Source organism: Sander lucioperca, chromosome 24 (genome assembly GCF_008315115.2).
Source record: "Sander lucioperca isolate FBNREF2018 chromosome 24, SLUC_FBN_1.2, whole genome shotgun sequence".
Lineage (NCBI taxonomy): Eukaryota > Metazoa > Chordata > Actinopteri > Perciformes > Percidae > Sander > Sander lucioperca.
In genome coordinates this window covers 16,049,072-16,071,720 of record NC_050196.1, presented here as the reverse complement: position 1 = coordinate 16,071,720, position 22,649 = coordinate 16,049,072, and the positions used below count along the sequence as shown (strand labels likewise).

Below are 22,649 nucleotides of genomic sequence, written 5' to 3'. Positions count from 1 at the left end.
ACAGGAGCGTCTTCCGTCTTCATACAGTATCGAAACCAGAGAACATTTCACATTTAACGGTCACATTTAAACACTTCGGTAATGTTGTGAAACGGTCGCAGTTTGGTTACGTTCAGGCTCAAAAATGACTTAGGTAAGCTTAGAAAAAGATGTGGTTTAGGTTTAAATAATCTGTTACATTACTTAACTTCCGGTTACGCATGTGACGTAACTCCTTTTCCGTTTATTTTTATTTTCAAATGGGACACGAAACCCAGTCTCCTGGGTGAAAGTCCTGTGTGTGTTTGAGACATCCACCCCCCCAACCTGCCTCCTCCTTACACGGAATTTGGCTTTTTCATCTGACTTCCTGCTTTGCTCCCATAATAGTTACTGGAGGCCTCAGGTCCTGGTGATTCGGAGTAGCACTAGACATGGTTGGAAGATGAATGACGTGCATTGGAGAGTTCAGAGAAACACTTTGATTACAGTTGATCTCTACACTCATTCATTTGATAACATTAAATTAATTGATTCACAGAAACTGTAATTGCTTGCAAGCATAAAGAGATCCTCAAGTCTTAGATAAACAATGAGTGGTTATTATTAAGGATGTCTCTGAATAAGTCTGCAAATCAATTTCTGTACTCTTTTTATTAGTATACATGTGATTCCTCTGGGTAAAATTACAAAATATACCCATTCTTTTTCTCATACTAGTATAGCCAGATCAAAATCAACTGCTAAAAGGCACCAGAATACAGGGAATGAGATCCGTTCTGTTAGAAACTTTCTAGGAAACTCCAATTGCCCATCTATGCCGATAACCCAGGTTGCGTCATCAAGCAACGCCTGAAGCAGACCTTTAACGAACCATACAAACAGAAGTAGAAGTCACGGTTAGCTCAAGTTAAAAGTGACCAAACTGCTGCCGTTATGGAGAGGTTATGTCCGATTGACTAACGTATGCTGTTGGTCATCCTGTAGGAAATATCGGCATGCTTCGCTTCGCTTTGGGGCCGCTGTCACGATGCCAAGCATAGCTAAAGTTAGCTTACTTTGGACAAGCTAAGGCTACTTTAGCTCATTGTCATTTCAAGTAACAGCAACCAAAAGTCAAGACCCAATAGACACTTTCCAACAGAAGACATTTTGACATGTTGCAGTAGGAAAAAGGACTATGGGACCCCTTCGTAACAGCACGAATCAGGTAGATAGTTTTCAGTCAAAAGTGCAAATTAAAAAAGCAAAAAACATCAATTTTATATTTATTTCAGCATCGGATACTTACAAGTTACAATTTACATACAGCTACAGTCAAACCTTCACAGATGTTCTCAGATTGATAGAATCTGTAATCTCAATAAAATGCCAAATATACTACACAGTATGTTGACAGAACAAAAAGTACTTCTTTGATTGAAGAATACAAGTGGTCTACAGTAGGATTGTCTTCAGCAGTGAATGGGACAGTGTGGCTAATCACAGATGATGGAGCTGGGATGTGGTTTCACAGCAGTGACTCCCCCCCTGCGTTACTGATCACTGCAAATACACGTGGCAGTTTCATTCACAAGGGAGTGTGAGGAAAAGAACTACAAATAAGTGATACAATACAAACAAATGTTTCCCTTTGTCCTCAATGAAGGAAATGTCCATAACATGTGCCCCAGCCTCAAGTAGAAATGTATATTTAAAAAAAAAAAAAATCTGTTTCTTAAAATTTAAAATAATAATAAAAATGCCAAGTGTTCTTTATCATAAGCAGTAAATATAAATTGTATAGAAACAAAAGGTGGGATGAAGAGGTGCAGCCTGCAGACTCTCCTACTCATACATCACATACTGAAGACACTTGGTTAATTAGTTAGTTAGTTTATTTCATCCAATTTTCTGAAACCTTTTGCTTCACCTTATACTGAGTTATAGTTCCTACAGCTATCCTCGCTGTTCTTAACAAGCTGTAATGTTTCAGTGATCACCATCAACAAAGTGACTTCTCCTTTCAGATGTTTTGCTAATGGAAACTTCAGAGTTGGTAGCGTTCCTGTGGCTTTTTTGCTTGATGCTAATGGTGCTACTCGTTTCCGATCAGTGTTTTCGAACTATGCAAAGGGAAATGTGAGGATAACAAAGAGCAGGAAACTTAACATTTCAGTCTGTGAAGTGACAACTCCTAATATAAGGCCACCTTTACTTTATATTTTTATTTTCAGCAAATATACAAAACTGTTTCTGATTCACAAGGTGAATTGCTGATTTGATTCAATATTGATTTAATTAAGGATATTTCATTTACAATACCAATTCTGCTTGGATATGAAAGAGGTTCTCAGCCTCACCCTAACATGGTGCAATAATAAAATATTGTTTACATTAAGAATTGTTACATAAATGTACTTTTATTTAAAATGAACACACTACAGCAGTCAACACAACAAAGTGCAACCATACAGACTCTATAGACAGTGAGTAGTGACCAGAGAAAAATGGCCTTCTTAGGGCCGAGGGCGTGCTGCAGAGACTGTAAATACCTAAAGCCAATCATCCTAGCTTTACCTTAACCAAAATGTTGCCTTGCTTTGGAGCGTTATTAGCCCCATTCCCATCTAGTTTCATATGATAAAAATATTATATTAAAACAGAGCGTTTTAAAGACGGAGATGTTGGCTGGGATCGCGGTCACCTAAGTCTATTAGGGTTACAAGATCCATTTTGAGATATTTATGAATCAATATCAGACCGTTCAGGAAGATCAGTTTGAACATTTTTTTAAACCCAGCCCTACTCTATTGCTGTCCCAAACTCCAGTAATTAATTCATTTTTTTTTTAAAAACAAAAATATATTTGTGATACATTTTTGAAGATTAACATCTTGGGCTTGGGGCTGAGAGCCACTGTCTTTGGTATGTTTATGAGATTTGTTGACAACAATTAAAAATATAAATTTACACAAACCTTATCCTCTGAATGACGAGTCGTCCCCCCCCCACAATTATAAATATCAAAGCCTAAATATTTTATGCAAGGCTTTAGAAAATATCCTAACTGCATAGACAGATACTTGCTGACATAATGAATGGAGTAAAAAAAAAAACAAATGTGTCCAAAAACTGTGGGCTGACAATGCATAACTGTTTTATTTATATATAACTGAATTTAAACGTGGTTTTAATGATTCACATTGTGGAGCATAAATATAAATGTTTGTGTGGTTGATACTGGTTACAGTAGAGCAGTCCTTGATCAGGGGTGAGGCAGTGCTGTTTATATACATTTTTATAGTAAGAAATAAAAACCCTAGAGCTCGACACTACCAAGGGAAAAATTCTTGTAGTCAGCGTGTTATGCATGATATGGCATAAGCAACTACTGTTATACAAAAAAAACCCAGTTACAACAGTTCCATACCAAGGTGGTAGAAATCTGCGAGTTTTTTAAAGGAAGGTGCAACTATTTATTAGTGTGACACTGAATCACTGAGTTTACCTTCAAATAAACCTAATCCAAAACCTCTGATACAGTAACCAGCTGACATTTCTAAACACAGTATCTTTAATGTACCGAGTCTGATCTCGGCCTTCTCAAAACACAGCTATACTGTCCAGTCACATTCCTTACGCAGAGGTCCAATCAGGTTTCGACTTTCCCGTAGGTGCCGTCAGGGGGTCGGTAATGTTTGGGGAAGGCCTTGAGCTGCAGCGAGTTAAACGCATACTTTCGGCATCCAACGTTCTTCAAGGTGTTTTCTCGCCTGCAGCCCTCGCTGAGGAGACACAACGGGGGCATGGATGAGGGCAAAATAATAGAAATGATGGTTGGTGTGAATGATGCTAAAATAGAAAATGATACTCACTCTGCTGGGGGTTGAGCTATTTTTAATTAATTTTTTTTTTTAAATCAATGACAATCAACAATCAATAAAGTCAAATAATAAAATGCACTCTTTCAAACTTTGGTAACTTGTTTGAACACATTAATTATCATATTTTTGTTTATTTAAAAATGACCAGCAGACAAAATAAGTGTTACTGAGGTTGCTGCATTCCAGATGATCGCCAGTAAACACAAAACACAAAACACACACACACACAGTGCGTTTCACTATCTTTGTAGGGACCAGTCATTGACATAATGCATTCCCTAGCCCCTTACCCTAACCTTAACCATCAAAACTAAATGCCTAACCTTAACCCTTACCCTCACCCTAACCATAACCTAATTCTAACCCTAATCCTAAAACCAAGTCTTAACCCTCAAACAGACCTTTAAACTTGTGGGGTCCAGCATTTTGGCCCCAGAAAGCTGTCGGGACCCCACAAGTATACTCTATTCACGGTTTGTGGACCCCACGAATATAGTTAAACAAGAACACACACACACACACACACACACACACACACACACACACACACACACACACACACACACACACACACACACACACACACACACACACACACACACACACACACACACACACACACACACACACACACACACACACACACACACACACACAGCGGAGGGAAAGGGCAGTTTAGTAAAAAGATTTTTCTGAGCTGCAAAGAATGGATAAACCAATCAACCATAAAGACCACAACATTTCATCAGAGTCTGGTTCTATTCTGCAGGTGGAGGCAGAAAACGTTTATTACAACAGGAGTGTGGCGTTCAGGGTTTTCTTGGGTTCGTGGTACATTTAAAGCAACATGGGACACAGCGGGGCTAAAGCTTCTGGACATTTATCTGCTGCTGGGTCTCAAGAGGAAAAGCACTTAACGCCAAATGAGGAAAAGAAACACAGCTAAAAGATAATTCAACACCATAGATTTTCTGTTGTTTGCTGACCTGGGATCTGTCTAATTACTTTTCACACCCAAAAGCTAGATTTTAGAATTAAAATAGCTTAAAAATATATTTTCAAAACAACCTTTTCTAGACACTGCCTGTACAAATCAGTGTTGACAGACAACAAAAATGTACCCACAAGATATTATTTGAAGCTTAAAAAACCCCCCAAAAAAACAAAAACATTTTTAAATTAATATTTGAATTTGGGCATTGGTTTGGTCAGCAGTAAAAAACAACATCATAACTTCCTTTTAACATAATAACACATTGCAGGAGGTAATTATGATCTTAGTTACAAAATTATTTTCAATTAACCCTAACCCAAATAACCTGGTCATATAATATGATTTATTAATATGATTTATCTTGTTAACAGGAGGGCTCAGAAGTTTGAAAGTGCAAGTTGTGTCACAGATTAGCATGACAAGTATTTCAACTAAAAACAGTCAAGTTAAACCAAAACATAAATCTGCATATTATAACAACACATATTAAGCTGTGATATAAAGTGACAGCGTGACGTTTATGGCACAAGCATAATTATAGCATTGTATAGATTATTTACATATTCTCTGCTTTGGAATAACTTAATGTATAGCAAACGTTTTAGCCAATACATAAATACTATTCATGTACAGAGATACAAATCACTAAGAATAAAACAAAGACAAGAAAAACATTGGCAAAAAAGAGATGTTTCTCTTTAAGGCCAATGATATAATGCTTTTTAATTAATACTCTTAGCAAGGACTTCAGTGTAATTACACGTATAAGTATGGGGAAGCAATGGTACGTGTATCAGAAATTGAAAATTTTCATACATTTTACATAAAATAATTTCCATTCCTTCACATCCCTGCTGCTCCGTGATTATATAATGACATATTTGTATCTTAAATGTAATTTTAACTTCTTTTAAATAAACTTTAACGTATAACTTCTGTCTCACAGAGGTAGTTCTAAACTGGAGTCACGAGGTACACACATTTCCTGAAATAATTCCTAAATTCTTCTGTTTTTTTTGCAAACTATTCCTTTAAACAGATAGCACAACACAGTTAGATGCATTTTGTTCTACTGGGTATCGGAAGGTATCGTGACGCAGCACAAATACTTTTGGGTTTAATCTCTTAAGAAACACACAATATTCCTGACAAGAGATGTAAATGTCAGTATTTACAACAAATACTGGATGTGTTTCTAGTGACCGATACACAGCTCAATATTCCAGCCCTCACTTCTCAGTACCAATGTAAAAAGAAAAGAGACATGACTGAGAGTGCATGGATCATTATACTGTGTTTGAGTGTTTAGGGGTCATGAGATCACGGTAAACTCCCAAAGGAGGCTATTTTTGCTCTGATATATTGCCTTACTGGCTCCATGTTAATGAGATGCAGCCTCGACACTCTGTGGAGGAGACAGACGCTCTCGTTTGGCTTCACAGGCTAAGACATTGATTTTTACAATGCAGGTTTCCAGTGTGTAAAGCAACCTGAAAACTCTTGGTTTCTTATTGCAAGATTTGTTGAGGAGTGCTTGACACATTTTTTTTTATCCCCTTTTATTTCCTAAATTGCCACCCTTTGCCATATTCTATAGTCAAATCTGAGCCTGTCCTGTTTTTAAACAGTTTTAGTATTTTAATCTTCAATTTCTGTACTTTGGCTGAAAATATCAGTTGGGGTTAAACAGTATTGGCGCTGATTCTGTAGTAGCTGGGAAATAAGACTGTGAGCTTTGCAGTATCGCTAACTTTATAATAATAATATAATAACAATTGTTTCCACAACAACATAAGTGTCTTATAAGAAATAGCTGGGGGGTTTACAGCATCACACAATAACACATTCTTTCTAGGAAGCTCTATGAAAAGTGCATGATTTGTAAGCTAAAGCATCCTGAAATCTTCTTTTTACAAACAAGGGAAACAATTTGGAGTTGGGGTGAGATTAGAGCTATCTGTCTATTGAGTAGTTGATTGACAGAAAATTAATCAGCATCTAATTTGAAAATTTATTCATTATTTTAGTCATTTTTCAAGCAATATCTGCCAGTAAATTGCTGCCCTAAATAAAATAATGCCAGATTATTGTCCAGTAAAGTGAACTGAGAGGTCTCTAAACAAAACAAACTTGACACATTTTCTCTCATTTCAAGGACGCATAAACTAACATGGAGGTGGACTGCATCAGACAAACACATCTTCTCTGACTTAATCTCTTTGCAAACGGATCCTAGGAACCTGAATTCATCCGTTAAAAACCTGACTAAAGCATTTGGCACAAGCTTGGATACTTTCCTCATTCACTCTATAACAGCTCAACTACAAATAAAATCAGTTCCTTAACTCGACGCAACTCAACCCTATAAAGCTAATATTAACACTCATAGCTGCAATCTGTACCAGTTTGTTACAAAGTTAACATCTGAATAACCGTAAACTGGTACGCATAAATGCTCTAAAGGGTGTCGAACCTACAGCACTACACTGCATAATCAAACACATTTCCCCTGAATATCCTACAACCATACATTCCAACATTAGCCAATTAGAAATTGCATCCTTAAAACACAAAGATTCAACTTTGTCAATTGGCGAGACAGAGCTGATCTTCACTGCATTGGCGTAAAAAGCTGAAGAGCAGATGTGGGTTGAATCACTGACTGACCGGTGTGGCACAATGAGACCAATTTGAGTGTCCAAAATGTGCATTGCTGGCCCTCAAGGTAGGTGACAGTAAAACACTCAATCTCAGGGAGCCAAAAGTATAAAAGCACCGACGGCATCAAACATGTCACTGCTTTTACACATGAACTGAACCCATACAGTACATTAACACCTCAGCCAGGCTAGAACAGCTCAAGGCCATCTTGTTTTCAGGAATGATGGGACACAGGAACACAGGACTGGCAACAGAAATGTATAAATTAACATTAACTATACAATTTAATTTGATTGCTGAACGCAGGAGTACTATATATACTGTATATATATAAAATATATATCCAAAGAAATGTGACTCTTTTGCTGCTAAATGCTCCACTATGTTCCCCAGTTGCTTACTGACTATACCTTGCATACCTTAGTATATAATGACTGTATATTATTTCCGATGGCACACTCCAAGCTCCATAGAATTCAGTCTTGTTTTCTGTCTAATCTATGAGAGCTGAATATTTGCTTTTATATTGTTTTTTCATTGTTGCTTTGATTTTGCAGCATCCTGCAGCAATTGTAAGCCTCTGAACACCCACACAGGTGTTTTCACTTCTGGTTGATTAGGCCTGTACGAGCCCACACAGTCCTGAGAAGATGCATTATCAGCCAAAACCATTGAAATCACCTATGTGGCAGTTTTAGGCAGTTATCATATCTTTTCAATCAGGTCTACTTCTTGACTTGTTAATATACCCTGTCAGCATGTGTTGTTTGTTCTATTACAATTGTCATTGATTATGGGAACCATCTTTTGTGGGATCCCCTGCTGCAGATGATTTTTTCGTTTTTTACTTGCTGAATTCCCATGGGGAGGTCAAATATTAATTTCCTTACGCAATTTTATTCTACAAAATTATTCTGCATGCAAGACCACACAAATAAAAGATTTGCTGCCGACACACTAGCACTCACTATGGTGCATACAAGATCTGCAGCTAGTATCAACACTGCAAAAGTTGTTGCCTTGATGAATCAGCTGACACAGGAAGGGCATATTTGTTTTGGCTACAAACTTGCTAAACAGGAAAATGCACATAGTGGCCTTTACTCACATGGCTCCTTATGTTTGGGAAATTGTCATGCATGTTGTCACTGGGCCTGATTCAAGGTATGCAAGGTATATAAAACACTTTGAGCCAAATGAGTAGGGGGGTGCAGAAGATTCATGTTTTTTTATGTAGCAGTACTGTTTATGCACTAACGTTTTCATTGAATTGGGCCATATCATTATCTTAGTCTGGTTGAAGTGTGTACATGAGCTCAGTTCATTTATCTTGGACTAAACAACCCAACAAATACAAAGTTTTCACACGCTTTTTTCATGTATTTATCTACTGTTCTGAGATATGGGTGAACAGACAACTACTTTTAAAAGATTGATTCTTTTTAAAGGCTAAAGTTTGGTTAATATTAGTCAAAATAGATATATTTAGCTGCATGTAAACGTAGTCATTACTGACCCAAATCAGCTGAAAAGTGCACAGGCTGAAGTAGAAGCAAAATACCTCCTTCTACTGTCTAAAAAGCAGGAAGACTTAAAAAACTAAATAAAACAAATACCGTAAGAAAAAATATACATAAGCATTGTAAGCTTACTTAATTTTGGCACCAAATAAAAGCTTTTGTTTCCACCACTTTAGCTTGTAAGGTGCAAAAGCACATGGAAGACAATGATAAATCAAACAAGCTAGACATATTGCACAAATAAAAGAAGAGAAATCCATTTCCATTATAATAGCTACCATCAACAATAACTCTTTCCTGAAAGCAAGATTAATATATAATCTGCATATGTTTATACATATTCACAACTCTGATGTAATTTCTGGCCTATATACCGTATGTTTCACAAATTTACAAACTTTCCCTTTGCGTTTTCTGTCTTCTTTGTTGTCAGTGAAAGATTGAATGAGAAATAAGGCAGAGCACCCACTGACGGTCACACAGATCACAGATCTGTCCATTAGAGGGCGCTATCCACCAGAACTGTATCAGTGAGTTTTAGATGTGAATGCACAGTTTAAGACCATTTTTTTAATCTTGAATATAAACCACTTGCACTCTGTTAAAACCATCCAGACCTGTTCAATTATTGGACTACAGATAAAGATTGTGTTTTGGGTTCGACAGATGCAATGCAGCTGTTTCATAGGGACATTTGGTCGTTAATAGATGGATCATCAGTTGTGTCAAGCCCTTAGTCAGGGTGGGACAGTGTGTACATGCTGTACCGAATCAGCGTGCATGCATTACATACACACTCACAGGACTGTGGCACAGTTTCAGAAACACCCTGGGGATTCAGTGTGGAGTATTCCCACCCCTCCTCATAAACGTGGGTCACTCCCAACAGAGAGCAGCTGGCAGCTGTTCAGCTGCAGCGGAGTTTGGCCAGGAAATAGGCCACGCTGAGGAAGATCCACACCACCAAGAGGTTGGGGCTGAGGGCCAGCAGGGGCAGCGTGTACAGGAGACTGGGGTCCAGCCGGAAGTCACGCACAGGCAGCAAGCCGCTAAGGTTCTTCTGGATCACCCCCTCCCTTGTCCCAATTCTGCCGAGTCATGGGAAGGCGGGAGGAAAAAGGTGTGGAGCAGCAAAAAATGTACGAGGAAGGGGAAGGTGGTGGAGGAGAGGTTAGGGACGGAAGAGAGGAGGGAAGATGAAAAGGAGGTTTGAGGGAGGAAATAAAAGAGGAGAAAAGAGACGGAAACAGATGAAAAAAAAGTATAAGGGCAAAAAAAGATGGAGGAAGGAGGAGAGAAAATGATAAAGAAAATAAAAGATTTTCAAGAAGGAAGAAAGGAAGAAAGCGTGTGTCGCAACGAAGCCAAAATAAACAGATGGCATGTACATATGCATGCACAGATGTGAAATGGCAAAGGAACAGGTGATACCGGCGATAAATCACAAAGAAGCCACAGCCGCGATGATAGACAGCCATCCATGGTGTGACATAATAATAACAAGTAATACAAATGGTATGGAGGTCACAACAAATGGAAATGAATCACAAACCAACCAGAATAAAACAATCCCGCAACGATGAGCCGAATCATGACAAAGTCAAACAGGCGGGAAACGGAGGAAGAGGAAAAAAGAGAAAGAGAAAAAAGAGAAAATTAAGAAAGGTGTTTCTACGTCTTTCAGAAAAGGAAAGAAGATAAGAAAAACAGCAATGGCTCACCATGGTTATGTATTCTAAGACATGGGGTGAAGAAGGACGAAGAAACAGAGGAAAACATTGCAGAAAAAGCGTCTTGGTTTCACTTGTGACAATTGAAAACCAACATCTTTAATTAGGGATTAGGTGACATATTGAAGTAGTTTTCACTCTGGGTCAGAAACTTTACACAAAATGTGTCTGCAAGCTAACAAACAAGCTAGTACGCTGTTGGGTTTCATTGAGAAATGCTAACAATGCTAACATGCAGTAAGTACCTGGTAGAGACTTGACTTCAGAATGTATTTTAAAGGTGTATTGTCCATTGCTCATTTTCAACTACTTGAAAAAAGGGGGGAATGGAGGGAAAATTTGGAGGGAAAGGGTACAACATCTCCAAGCTTTTTCCAACATGCATCACAGCTCAAAACCATTCTTAACTTCAACAACTCAAGCTCTAAAAATGATCCAAATGCTATTTTCATGCTCATCGGCTGGTGAGGCAGAGGGGAGGGAAAAAGGAGAGATGTGAGGAGAAGAAGAAAAAGGGGTGAGGAAAAGGAGAAGAGATGTCGTATCATGCGAGTATCTTTGTGGCAGTGCAACTTTATTGAGTACAAGTACAATGCAGACAGGTGTGATTACATCTTTCTTTTTTTTTTTACATGGGCTTAACAACAAAATATAACAAAGGCACATGAAACTCCACTTAGAACAACACACACACACACACACACACCTTTTTGACACAAAAATACAAACAAATATAAAACCTATATTCTGTGAGTTGTGGGGACTTTTAAAGACAACACGATTTCTGTCCTGGAACAGAATCACATCATTATCAATAAAGCTCTGTTTGGAAATATGAATTCCCTCTACGTCACTGTCTGCTGTCTTTTAACATGTTGGTTATTTTGGTCAGTAGATGTCTTTTTCCAGACCACAAACTGTGTTCTGGAAAGCATTTTAAAACGACATGCTTTCTGGAAATCGGTTGTTTATTTAGTTTCCTTTCCTCAGTTTCAGCTTTCAGTTAAAGGACATTTATTCAAAACCTTTGAATATTTGAACACTTGGAACTCGGACTGTCAGTTTTTTTTCCCTAATTATTTGTTTTTACTTAGTTTCTTCTCTTCCAAAATGATCTTTTTATTCTGCAATTTTTCTTTTCTCTTTTAAATCGGTTTAACAGATGGACGAGTCTGCTTTTGTACAGGTATGTGTGTATGCGGCGTGCTGCAAGTCAAATATCCCATGCGGGAAAAAAAGCATTTCACTAAAACTCTCTGACTTGGCTGCAGTGTAGAAGAAAACCAAACCTTTCTATAGACCACCTAATTTGACAATGAATGAAGGAAAGGAAAAAAGGAGGGATGAAGGAAAAGACAAGGCGACGACGATGGAAGGGCAAGTGCTCCGATCATACAAATAAAAGAAAAATACTCCGCCAGCTTGTTAGCAACTCAGACTGTGAAACAGCTTTACAGAAAGGACAGACAACACAAGACAAGACAAATGTTGTGTAGATGGATGTAAAGACAAAACAGGACAAGAAGACGAACAAACAGACCAAAATTTAATACCAGTGAGGTACCTCTCTCCTCTAGACCCTGGTCAAAAAAGGTCAACAATGGTTATTACTAGGGCTGTCAATCGATTAAAAAATGTAATCTAATTAATTACAGACTCTGTGATCAATTAATCGAAATGAATCGCATACATAATTAACGGTGCCTGAACCGAAACTTTAAAGGAAGTAAAAAAAGAAAAGAAAAAAAAGGCTACTAAACAGTTGGTGACATTAAAGAACGGCTTGTTTATTGCTAAGGCCATATGGTCAAAATTAAATGATTTAATAATAATGTATAACAATAACAATAACTTATTTCACTAGTCAATTGCTGTTGAACGATAAAAACAACAACCAGATGGGAAAAGGACATTTACAATAACTTCAAATGCACCACGACGCTGTAGTTTACCGGTTTCATTGAACGCACCGTCTGTGTTGTTTCTCCGACAGCAGCTACAGATTGTTACACCCTGGTGTTGAATCCTCTACAGTAAAACACAGTCAAACTTTACACCGTTTAGCGTTAGCTGTCAGCATTTTAACCGTGTTAAATCCAGCTACTAGCTAGCGGTAGGCTAACGTTAGCTGCTGTCGAGTATAGTGTTAACTAGCGTCACATGCAGCGGTGTTTGTGGACTGTAAAATGAAGGAGGGAGACGAGAATGTGCTGCCTGGATCATTAACTGGAACATTTACTTGTAAAAATCTTCTTCCTGCCAACCCTGGCTACCGAAATCTGGTGCCACTGATATGTCTGCACTTCTCTCTGATGCTCTGAAACAGACGATACAATGGAGGCTAGAACGGCTCAGTCAAGCGTCAATATGGAATGGATTAATCTGTTATTTTTTTTTACGCGTTATTTTTTCTCAGATTAATTAATCGAAATTAACGCGTTATTTTGACAGCCCTAGTTATTACCTACATTTGAACTTTTTTGACAAGGGTCTGGTGAAGTAAGCAAGCAAGTGAATTTCTAAATATTCAAGGATCCCCTTTGAGATGACCTGGAAACTCTTGATCAATTTGTTTCACACAGGAAGCAGGCAGTGGTTTTCAAACCGCACATGGGCAAAACATTCTTATACATTTGTTTCCCTGCTTTTAAAGATTTGGATCCGTGTTCAGCTGATACATGCAGAACATAAAAAAACTATAATGTTTACAGTAAAATACTGCATTTTGCATGGTGTTTTTTTTCAGAGTAGCCAAATAAAAAATATGAATATCCAGATTTCTTTAGACCCGTAGAGGAACCCTGGCAGGCAAGAAATAAAAAGGAATCTGGATCTCTAAGTTCCTACTTTAGTTTTTTTTGCCCAGGTATGGTTTTCATTTTGTGTTTTTTTTTCCATTCAGGCACGGTGAGGGCGTCCTACCTGCGCATACAGTCGAGGGCCTGCGTGAAGACCTGCGGCGCCATGCCGTGCTCGTGCTGCAGGATCAGGCACTGCTCTAGGGTCACCGACATGGCCGTCCGGTCTTTGGCGCTTTTGCAGCTGGTGAAACGAACCCCGTTCAGCCGGCGGCAGATCTGAGACAGAGAGGGAAGAAATGTTTAAGCCATTGGGAACAAATAGGGATAGTTGCTATTTTCTTAAAATACTATGGTATTGTGGGTTTCTAGTATTGGATGTACAACAAAGCAGAAACTTCACCTCGGCTGCCTGCCAGAGGATGTCCACGTTCTTGTTTTTCCTTGCGTGGACGTTCTGCCCCAGAAACCTCAGCAGCTCAGGGAGACAAGTCTGAGAACGAGACCTCGGGAGACCTGGGGAGATGAGAAATGCAGGTGAGGGGAAAAAAAAGAGGAGACATAGTTTGATGATGAGATGAGAAGAACAAAAGAGCATTGACAATCAGAGGAAGAAAGACAGGAATTAAGACCGCTAAGAAGTACTAATACAGATGGCTGTTTGCTCTTAAATATGTTTGATTAAGTTTATTTTGAATATGTTAAAAATAAACGATAAATAAGAACATGTACATTTCAGTACAAGCAAGAAAACCAACAAAAACAAAATACTCAGCAAACATATCTTTCAAAATAATTGTAAATGATTCAAATAAGAGTTCCCATGTTCAAAAAGGAGTAGGAAGAAGTTAAAAAAAAACTTTTCTGCTCCTACCCCCTTTTTCTACTTTAGTTACAAACAATTTAATTCTTCACCTATTTATATATGTATACTTACACATACGTGCATACATACCTACTTACAGGCACATATACACATGCATACCCATATACACATTCATACACACATTCACATTATTTGAATAGAAAGTGGTGGAAGAAGTATTCAGATCCTTTAAGTACCACAATGTTGTAATACTCCATTAGAAGTAATAATCCTGAATTTATAATCTCTTTTATGTAAAAGTACAGAAGTATGATCAGCTAAATGTACTTGAAGCATTAAAAGTAAAATTGCCCCATGTGACTGATGTAAAAAGTAGCATGAAATGGAACTACTCAAGTACCCTTAAATAGTACTTAAGTAAAATCACTTCTACCATTGAGGATATCCCACTTTAAGTTTTATTCTGAAAAGCTAACATTTTGCCACAGCACTAACTGAAGAAAATGGTAGTTCCCTGCCATGTCGTTGTTATTGCTAAACTCTAGTAGACTTTAGTACTTACAGTCTTCAGGCAGGACTTCTTTGAACTGTTCGTAGTATGAATTCAGCCTCGAGAGACTCTCCAAGTTAATGATCTCCTGCAGGGATGTGTCTCCAAACCTGAACAACACAAAGAAACACATTTTTTTTTCTTACATAAAATTGTAGAGCAGCCTAACTTCATCTGTCATGCTCAACATCTTGCTAAAACTGTTGTGTAATTGACATCACAAAACCTCACTTCTCAGCCAGTGTCTGCTGCTCGTTGATGCCGACGTTGAAGTGCACTGGCTGGACCCTCAGCAGCATGCCGCTCTGGATCTCCCGGGGTAACGCGTCAAACATGGTTCCCGGCAGCGGGATGCGGACGTTGAAGCCGTCCCGGTTCCCGGTGATGATCGGCAACATGTCGGGGGCCGAGCTGCCCGTGGCCTGGGTCACCTTAAAGTAAAGTGTATGAACATGCAGGCGTAGAAATGTAATCAGGGCTGCACAATATATAATTTTTTTATCGTCATCGCAATATCAACTGCCGCAATGAACACAGCGAAAGGCTAAGACATATCGCGAAAGACACTCAGAGATTTCTTGTGTTGGTTGAAAATAAATATCACCAGAAAACCACATTTTAAAACGTCATTCTTTTTTTAGCGGTGCCTTTTATATCGAATTCAATGTTCAATAAAAGAATGTTGGAAATGATTTCCTTTAGTTTGAAATTCAACGAGGAGTTTGTTGTATTTTAGCAGAATACTGAAAGCAGCAGAAATGCAGAACTGAGTACATTTTAATATCTCTTTAATAATCACGAGTAATTTCGTTATCGCGATATTCAAGAATGTTATAAGATATTTTCCTCATATCATACAGCCCTAAATTTAATAATGATTTCATTTTTAGGTTTTTAAGATTTCTGCTACACATACAGCAGTTTCAAAAATGAAAAGATATTTAGTTTACTATCATACATGGCAAAGAAAAGCATCAAATATTCACAGCTGATAAGCTGGAACAAGTGAATGTTTGTCACTTGAAAAATTAATAAAAGAAGAATTAATCAATTATCAAAATATTTGCAAACCAAATTTTCTAACTGATTAGTCGTTGGGTTAGGGTTATGCTGCATGTTCAGTCTCAATAAAGACGTAAAACACAGAGGTAACAAAAGGACCAAAGCTAATAAATTTCAGAATGAAACAATGCAGAATCAAAAATGACAAGAAACTAAAAAACGGCAATAAAAATCACAGAGGAAGAGTGAAGTAAAACCATAATTATAAGCAGCTTTTTACTATCTGCAGCTGCGGTGTCCTCATGGGGATTAATAAACATCTTTCTACCTTAAAGGTGACATTGCGAAGATCCATGATGCCGACACTCATGTCCTCCAACATGGCCAACTCCTCTCCTGACACAGACACACACACACACAGACACACACAGACACAGACACACACACACACACACACACACGGTTAACCACGTGTTAACAGTGATAATCAGATTCATCTGGAACTGTTGGGGGCTTAATAGTGAAAGAAATGGGTCTGTGTGTGCGTGTGTGTGTGTGTGTGTGTGTGTGTGTGTGTGTGTGTGTGTGTGTGTGTGTGTGTGTGTGTGTTTGTACCGTAGGTGCTGAGCAGAGACTCAAACTGAGCCAGCAGGCCGATGGTGTAGAGCTGTCGGAGGAATCCGTTGTCACGGAGACAGTTCCTCAGTTTGATAATAAAGCCGCAGATGAGAGCAGTGAGCTGCAACACACACACACACACAGACATATTAACAACAGGGGGGGGGGGGTGTGCATTTAATCATCTTTAGCTGTTTTTAGCCTGTTTGTGTTACAGCATCTACGTATTACAGCTGATTCATCCATAAATGGGACACAATGATTAAGCCAATCTTGTATCAAGCACTGTAAAGTACCACTGTTTTTATAGAGACAGAAAGCATTTAGGTCACCACATTATTCTGTTGTTTGCTAATTGACGAGGATGCGCTCTGTCTCTATCCTTCACTGTACTGGCAGATCATTTACTGATTTTCTAGAGTATGTAAGTCAAACAAATTAGGACTAATTGGAAATAAGATGTTACCCTCCTTCAACGATGTTCTGTAAATGATCTGTCAAATATATACCCTTTGTCGTTTTGTAATCTAAACTGCTTCTATTAGTAAGATGAATTCATTCAATATGATGGCGTGCACTTGCTCACTTTCTGTAATTCTAATCAACATATGGTTTTATATTTAGACACAGTAAAGCTTGGCTGCTTCTGAGAGGTTATGTAAGTGGATGCATGTTGTTGGTTTCTGTGCATCCATGTGTGACGGAAATCCCGTTTTATATAACTGGCAAGAATGAGAATCAGAATTGTCTGTTAATGTTTATTCGGCATTTAGGAATAAAATGCACAGCTGCTTCTTATTCAGTGTGGTATTGCACATTATTAATGAATGTACATTAAAGAAGATGTAGCTGATACATCATTTTACTCCCATGAACTGAAATTCAAAACTTAGAACAATGTAACGCCATTTTGATTGGGACTACAATTTACGATTATTTTCATTCATTCCTTGCTCTCTCTTTTTACACAAGTGTTCAAAAGTCACATAAACCAAGACCTGGGCGTTTGCATCCAGTACAGATTTATGAACTCTTTATGGATTCCCTCGCTGCGAGTCATTCTACGATGTAAATGTGTGTGCATGTCTGAGTACATATCATGTCACTGTGTGTGTTTTTGCATACCGTCTGGCAGAAGACCACATCACGCCGGTACTGCAGCGACAGGTCCATGGCTATGGTCGGGGCGCTGTCCTGCATCAGCAGGAAGACCATGGACTTTTTGGCCTTGTCACTCATCATGGCAACGCACTCTGTGAGTGTAGTGAGGAGAGGGTACAACGCTTCGCTCCACTCGCCTGGGAAACACACATGCATACATAGAAAGTGTAGACAGATAAATACATTACAGAGGTTAGACTAAACACCAACACACTCATCCCCACAATGCAATCTAACTTTAGTGTTAGCTGAGTTAAAGTGGTATTTAGTATGAATAATGCTAGTGCATCGTTTTGTTGTCCAGACAGAAACAGAAAACAGAACAGAGAAGCAACAGAAAAAGCAGGAGCGCTGATAGAGACCATACTCCACTGTGTAAAGCTCCGGTACATTTCAAAGTTGTGTATATTTCTTTACAAGGTACTTGCAGGAAAAAAAAAATCTGGATTTAATCCTGAAGATGCCCTACATTTCCCAACTGGACATTTCCCCTGAATACAACACGCTACAACTTCTAACAAGCCGTTTTAAGAAAGAAGAAATGAAACCTCTTAAGTCTCTCTTAATCACAGCAGAACCAAAAGCAAAAAAGGCAAGTAGTACCTTTATTACATCAGACACTTTATTATACTATATAGTCCAGTACTCAAGTTCTTTGCCTTTCCCCACAGAAAATCATGTAGTTTTTTTCCTCTTGACCCCAAAAATGGTGTTGTTTTGTACACTACACACCCTACATATGATGCACTGCCATATTTACTCCAGTTTGGGCAATATCCTCTCTCTATTAAGACATAAAAATGCAGGTATAACACATTGTCTTTGGCCGTCATCCAGAATTCATCAAACTGTTGTATACATACATCTCAAGGGTGTTGTGGGCTTGAATGCCTTATTTGAATATGTGAATGGACCGTGTTGAAGCTAAAACAGGGTGTTAAGTTGCTCTTTAATAAAGAATTTTGCATAAAATAAAGTGGTGGCATATACAAAAATCAAACAAAGAATTTTAAGCATTAGTAGTTAAATACCTGTATGTACAAAGATCAATTCAATGGGCAGGTTGAAATAAACTGACTGGCATATACTCTGCCCTAATCTAACATGATAATCAAATAGTTAGTGTTGAACCAGAGTCCGGGACAGTTGGGGAAAGATGCAGAGAAGCATGGTTGGGATAGGAGCTCTTACCTGGATACGTCTCCTCAGCACTAGGGCTTCCATCTGGAAGAGGGGTTGGAGGTGCAACATGCATGATTAGCGGGCGCCGTAAGCCACACAGGGCAGCAGAGACACACATAGAAAACACTACAAAACAGGGTCAATGATCTATCCAAAAACAATTCAGCTTATATTATAAAGCTTGTTTTGCTCTACTGATTGAAATAAAAGGTGCATAGTGCTGGCCTGTTGGACGTTTTTCTCATATTATTCCTCACCACACTGCCACCTTTCTAAAGTACCAGGTGTATGCACATTTTGAAGTAAAAGTTTGGATAGACTTGTGAACCTGGTCCAGTACAACATGTAGAGTAAGCACAAAATCTCAAATACAATCCCTGGCCGAAGGGCTTGCTATGCTCAGACATGAAGCAGCACTTACACCAGCGAAGATGGAGAGTCAAACAAAGATGTTTCTAATTTTCTGCTTATAACTACAGAAATGCTGCAACATTGTGGACAGAGCAAAAAGACAACAAAGATTGCACACAAAAACAAAATATTCCACACTAGACAGTTTTTCCTCACAATAGGTAAGGATAAGTAATTTAAAAAAATACCCGCTTTCTTTTAAGTAAAGAATATTGTCAGAAGCCGTAACTCGAGTATCTTAAACTATAGAAAAGTGACCTAAAAACAGAAGGGTTGACAGAAAAAGCAAAACAAACATAGGGAAGGAAATGAACCTACAGAATTCTTGTGCAGAGTAGAGGGCAGGCAGAGAGGAAGAGGATGGTGGTGGTGATGATGATCGTGGAGGTGATGATGATGAAGGTAATGATGGTATACTTCCTGGGTTGATCCAGAAAGCTCGTCTTTTCCCTTCCTTTTCCTCGTCTTTTCACAGCCATACACAGCGGTGTTAATTTATACTCGTTAATGTCAATCAACTATATTTGTTTATTTACTGCAATTTATTTGTTTATTAGTTACTGATTTTAAAAGTTGCATGTATTGTAATGTAGTTAATTTGTCCCCCTTTTTAGTCACTTACTTTATTTACTTTTAATGTTAACAAAACAAAATAATTAGAACAAATAAAAGCAAGCAAAAAAAAAAAACTGCAAATAATACCTACTTTAGTGACTTCACAGAAAATCTCGGTCTACATACAAACTTTGTTTCAGCCAAAAATGATGCCTTGTCATCCAGAAAAAAATAAAAACATGTTTCGTCACATTAATGACAGGTTAAACCAAAGGCTTCCCAAAAAAAAGAGATTTCACCTCTGAACAAAAGATTGTCAAATGAAATCCATACCTAAACATGCATTTTTTTGGCAACTTTATACCCTTAAAATAGATAAGAATAGAAAGAAATAAGTAAAGTCTATTTTGTGTGTGTTACCTTTCCTACTGGCGCCGCCCTGCAGGTCAGTCTGTGTACTGTCCTGACTGCTGACGCTGGGCCTCCTCTCCTTCTGAAGCAGCTTGTCAACACGCTGGATGATGCACTCCAGAGATTTATCCACATTCACCCAAACCTTCTCCTGAGAAGGGATGGACACAAGGCATTTTTCAGAGCTATGTAAGAAAGGCTAAAGGACTAATAGAGAAATTACAGTCGGTAAAATAATTGAGCTAGAGGGAAGAGGAGATGTGATGAATCACATCAGTATGCAAATCAGGGAGCACACCACAATTTTCCTTAACAAAGGTTTTATGTAATGCAAGCAAATGTAGAGCTCGGACTCCATTACATAACTACTGTGTCTGGCTGCCTGGGGATACAGAAGCAAAACATTGATGGTTTGGACTAATTCTGTAATATTTACAGCCATGTTTACAGTGTTTAATATATAAAAAACAGGAAAACAAGTATAAAATTTGATTAGATGAGTAGTTTAACATATTAATTTAGAACAACATCAGGTTTTATTTTTTTAACCCGATGCATGAATATTTGATGAAAACAAAAAGAAATGTGTGCATCATATTCTGCATGGACAAATTAAGTGACTCGCTTAATGACGGGATGACTAAAAGTGTAACAAGCAGTTAAAGAGACGTCATACTACATCCTGCTAATAGCCAATATATTCCCAATACAATAAATATTGAGATCAATTTGTTTATAATAAACCTTTTAGTGGGGAATCTGTAAAATTATTTAAATCCTCTTCCCAACATTTTCAGTATTGTAGTGCAGCTAAGAGTCTTAATATAAAAACTAAGCCGTTCACGTCCAAATGCGACACAACTTTAGTAAATGACATCACATGACAAAATCTGTAATCAATATAAAACTGTTTTTGTTAGTTTTGGTGATTCCTAACTAATGAACTCACCCACTCCTCTTCATGCCAGTCTACGTGCAGCGAGGATCGGCTGTTGCTACCACTCCATTTGGCAAGCAGCGTGTCCTGGTCGTTACGCAGGACTACTTGTTCCGAGTCAGCGGAGGGAGACGCTTTGGATGCGATGTACTCGGGCCGTGCTGCGTTTAGGGCCTGAATAGCTGTAGCCAGCAGCTTACAGTCGCATACCGTCACCAACTGACGAGTCTGAGAGGGAGAGGACAAGGTATCAGTATACATATCAGCAGTGCAAAACAGCATTAAAGCTTAAAGTTATAGTGCATAGTTTCTGTCTACCCCATGAGGAATTCTAAGTAATGACAAAGAAACTGACGGCGCGTCCACATGATACGAGCCTTCCGTAATTGCGCACGCGCACTTCCCTCCTCCACGCAGTCACTAGTAGCCAAGGAGGACACGGAGGACTAAAAAAAACATGATGGACTCTTCAGAAGAGTTAATTATCTTCGCTTGATTTTCTGCGCACGAAAGTCGCCGGACGACACCATTTTCTGAACATAGTCATACTGAGAAATCCAGAGAGAGTTGTGTGGAGCTGATAGTCTTAATTAGCTTTGTATCAACTCATTTGGCAACGACTTGAATGTAACAGACGTTCATCGATATAAAAAAGTTATGCACTAAAGCTTTAAGTGCTTATGAATGATATATGGCGTTAAATTAACATACCTTATCAGCCAGAATAGCAAGTGTCCTCTCCAGTCCACTGGCAGATCGATCCTTGGCAGCTCGGGAAAGCCTCTCTGCGTAGTAGCTGACCTGAGTCTTCAGCGTGTTGATGTGGGCGATAATCTCTTTGGCGCGGACGATGTCCTGGGGTATGTAGACGATGGACTGCGAGCTAGAGAGGGCGCTGCTACAGAAAGCAAAGACTGATGCTTTTAGCAGCGTGTCTGATGATACTCTATACCCTCAAAATGTAAAAAAGTTGATTGTTGAGTCTTAGAGCCTACATCTAAGGAATAACTGCCTTTTTTAAACTCTTACAAAAAACATTTTGTTAATAACATAGCATTTGCATGCACATGCCTGTTCTTAACAGTCCTAATCAGTAGCTGTAAAAATGCTACAGGTAAACACAAGACAACATAAACTGACTTCAATAAATAGGACTGGGGGAGATACCGTTCACTTTAGAAATTTACATGGATCTTTATGAGAATTTTAGACGTTCTTATCGGTGCTTTAATGTCTGATTTACATGTTTTCCAAATCTTTTATAAATATGGGTTTTTACTAGCCATCCATGACTTCATTTAAAAAGTGAGTGGTATTTCAACAAACTTGTGTACTGTGATATACAATATCGGAGTTTAACACATACGTGTGCTCGTGTGTTCAACATACAGTAAATTTTAGTTACACAACACTGTTAATACCAAATGCATCATGTGTCATTATTTGTT

General features: G+C 38.4%; 1 protein-coding gene across 18 annotated transcripts in view; it reads right to left on the bottom strand.

Annotated features, from left to right (window-relative positions):
* Window positions 1-1,235: 1,235 nt before the first annotated feature.
* LOC116044431 (inositol polyphosphate-4-phosphatase type I A-like) overlaps window positions 1,236-22,649 on the bottom strand; it is a 48,507-nt gene continuing 27,093 nt past the window's right edge. For 3 of the 18 annotated variants that reach the window (XM_031291568.2, XM_031291569.2, XM_031291570.2), the window contains 13 exons: window positions 21,913-22,099; window positions 21,214-21,429; window positions 20,274-20,415; window positions 19,617-19,763; window positions 18,897-18,929; window positions 17,670-17,842; window positions 16,542-16,665; window positions 16,255-16,322; window positions 15,156-15,355; window positions 14,937-15,034; window positions 13,952-14,064; window positions 13,673-13,827; window positions 8,544-10,108 (listed from right to left, as the gene is read on the bottom strand). In XM_031291568.2, coding sequence (XP_031147428.1) covers window positions 9,928-10,108; window positions 13,673-13,827; window positions 13,952-14,064; window positions 14,937-15,034; window positions 15,156-15,355; window positions 16,255-16,322; window positions 16,542-16,665; window positions 17,670-17,842; window positions 18,897-18,929; window positions 19,617-19,763; window positions 20,274-20,415; window positions 21,214-21,429; window positions 21,913-22,099 — 1,837 coding nt within the window. In that variant the 3' untranslated portion in view covers window positions 8,544-9,927. Of the gene's footprint in view, window positions 3,747-4,596; window positions 4,758-8,543; window positions 10,109-10,314; window positions 11,212-13,672; window positions 13,828-13,951; window positions 14,065-14,936; window positions 15,035-15,155; window positions 15,356-16,254; window positions 16,323-16,541; window positions 16,666-17,669; window positions 17,843-18,896; window positions 18,930-19,616; window positions 19,764-20,273; window positions 20,416-21,213; window positions 21,430-21,912; window positions 22,100-22,649 lie in introns of those variants that run through there. The other 15 variants (XM_031291571.2, XM_031291573.2, XM_031291582.2 and 12 more) reach the window with 13 other exon arrangements.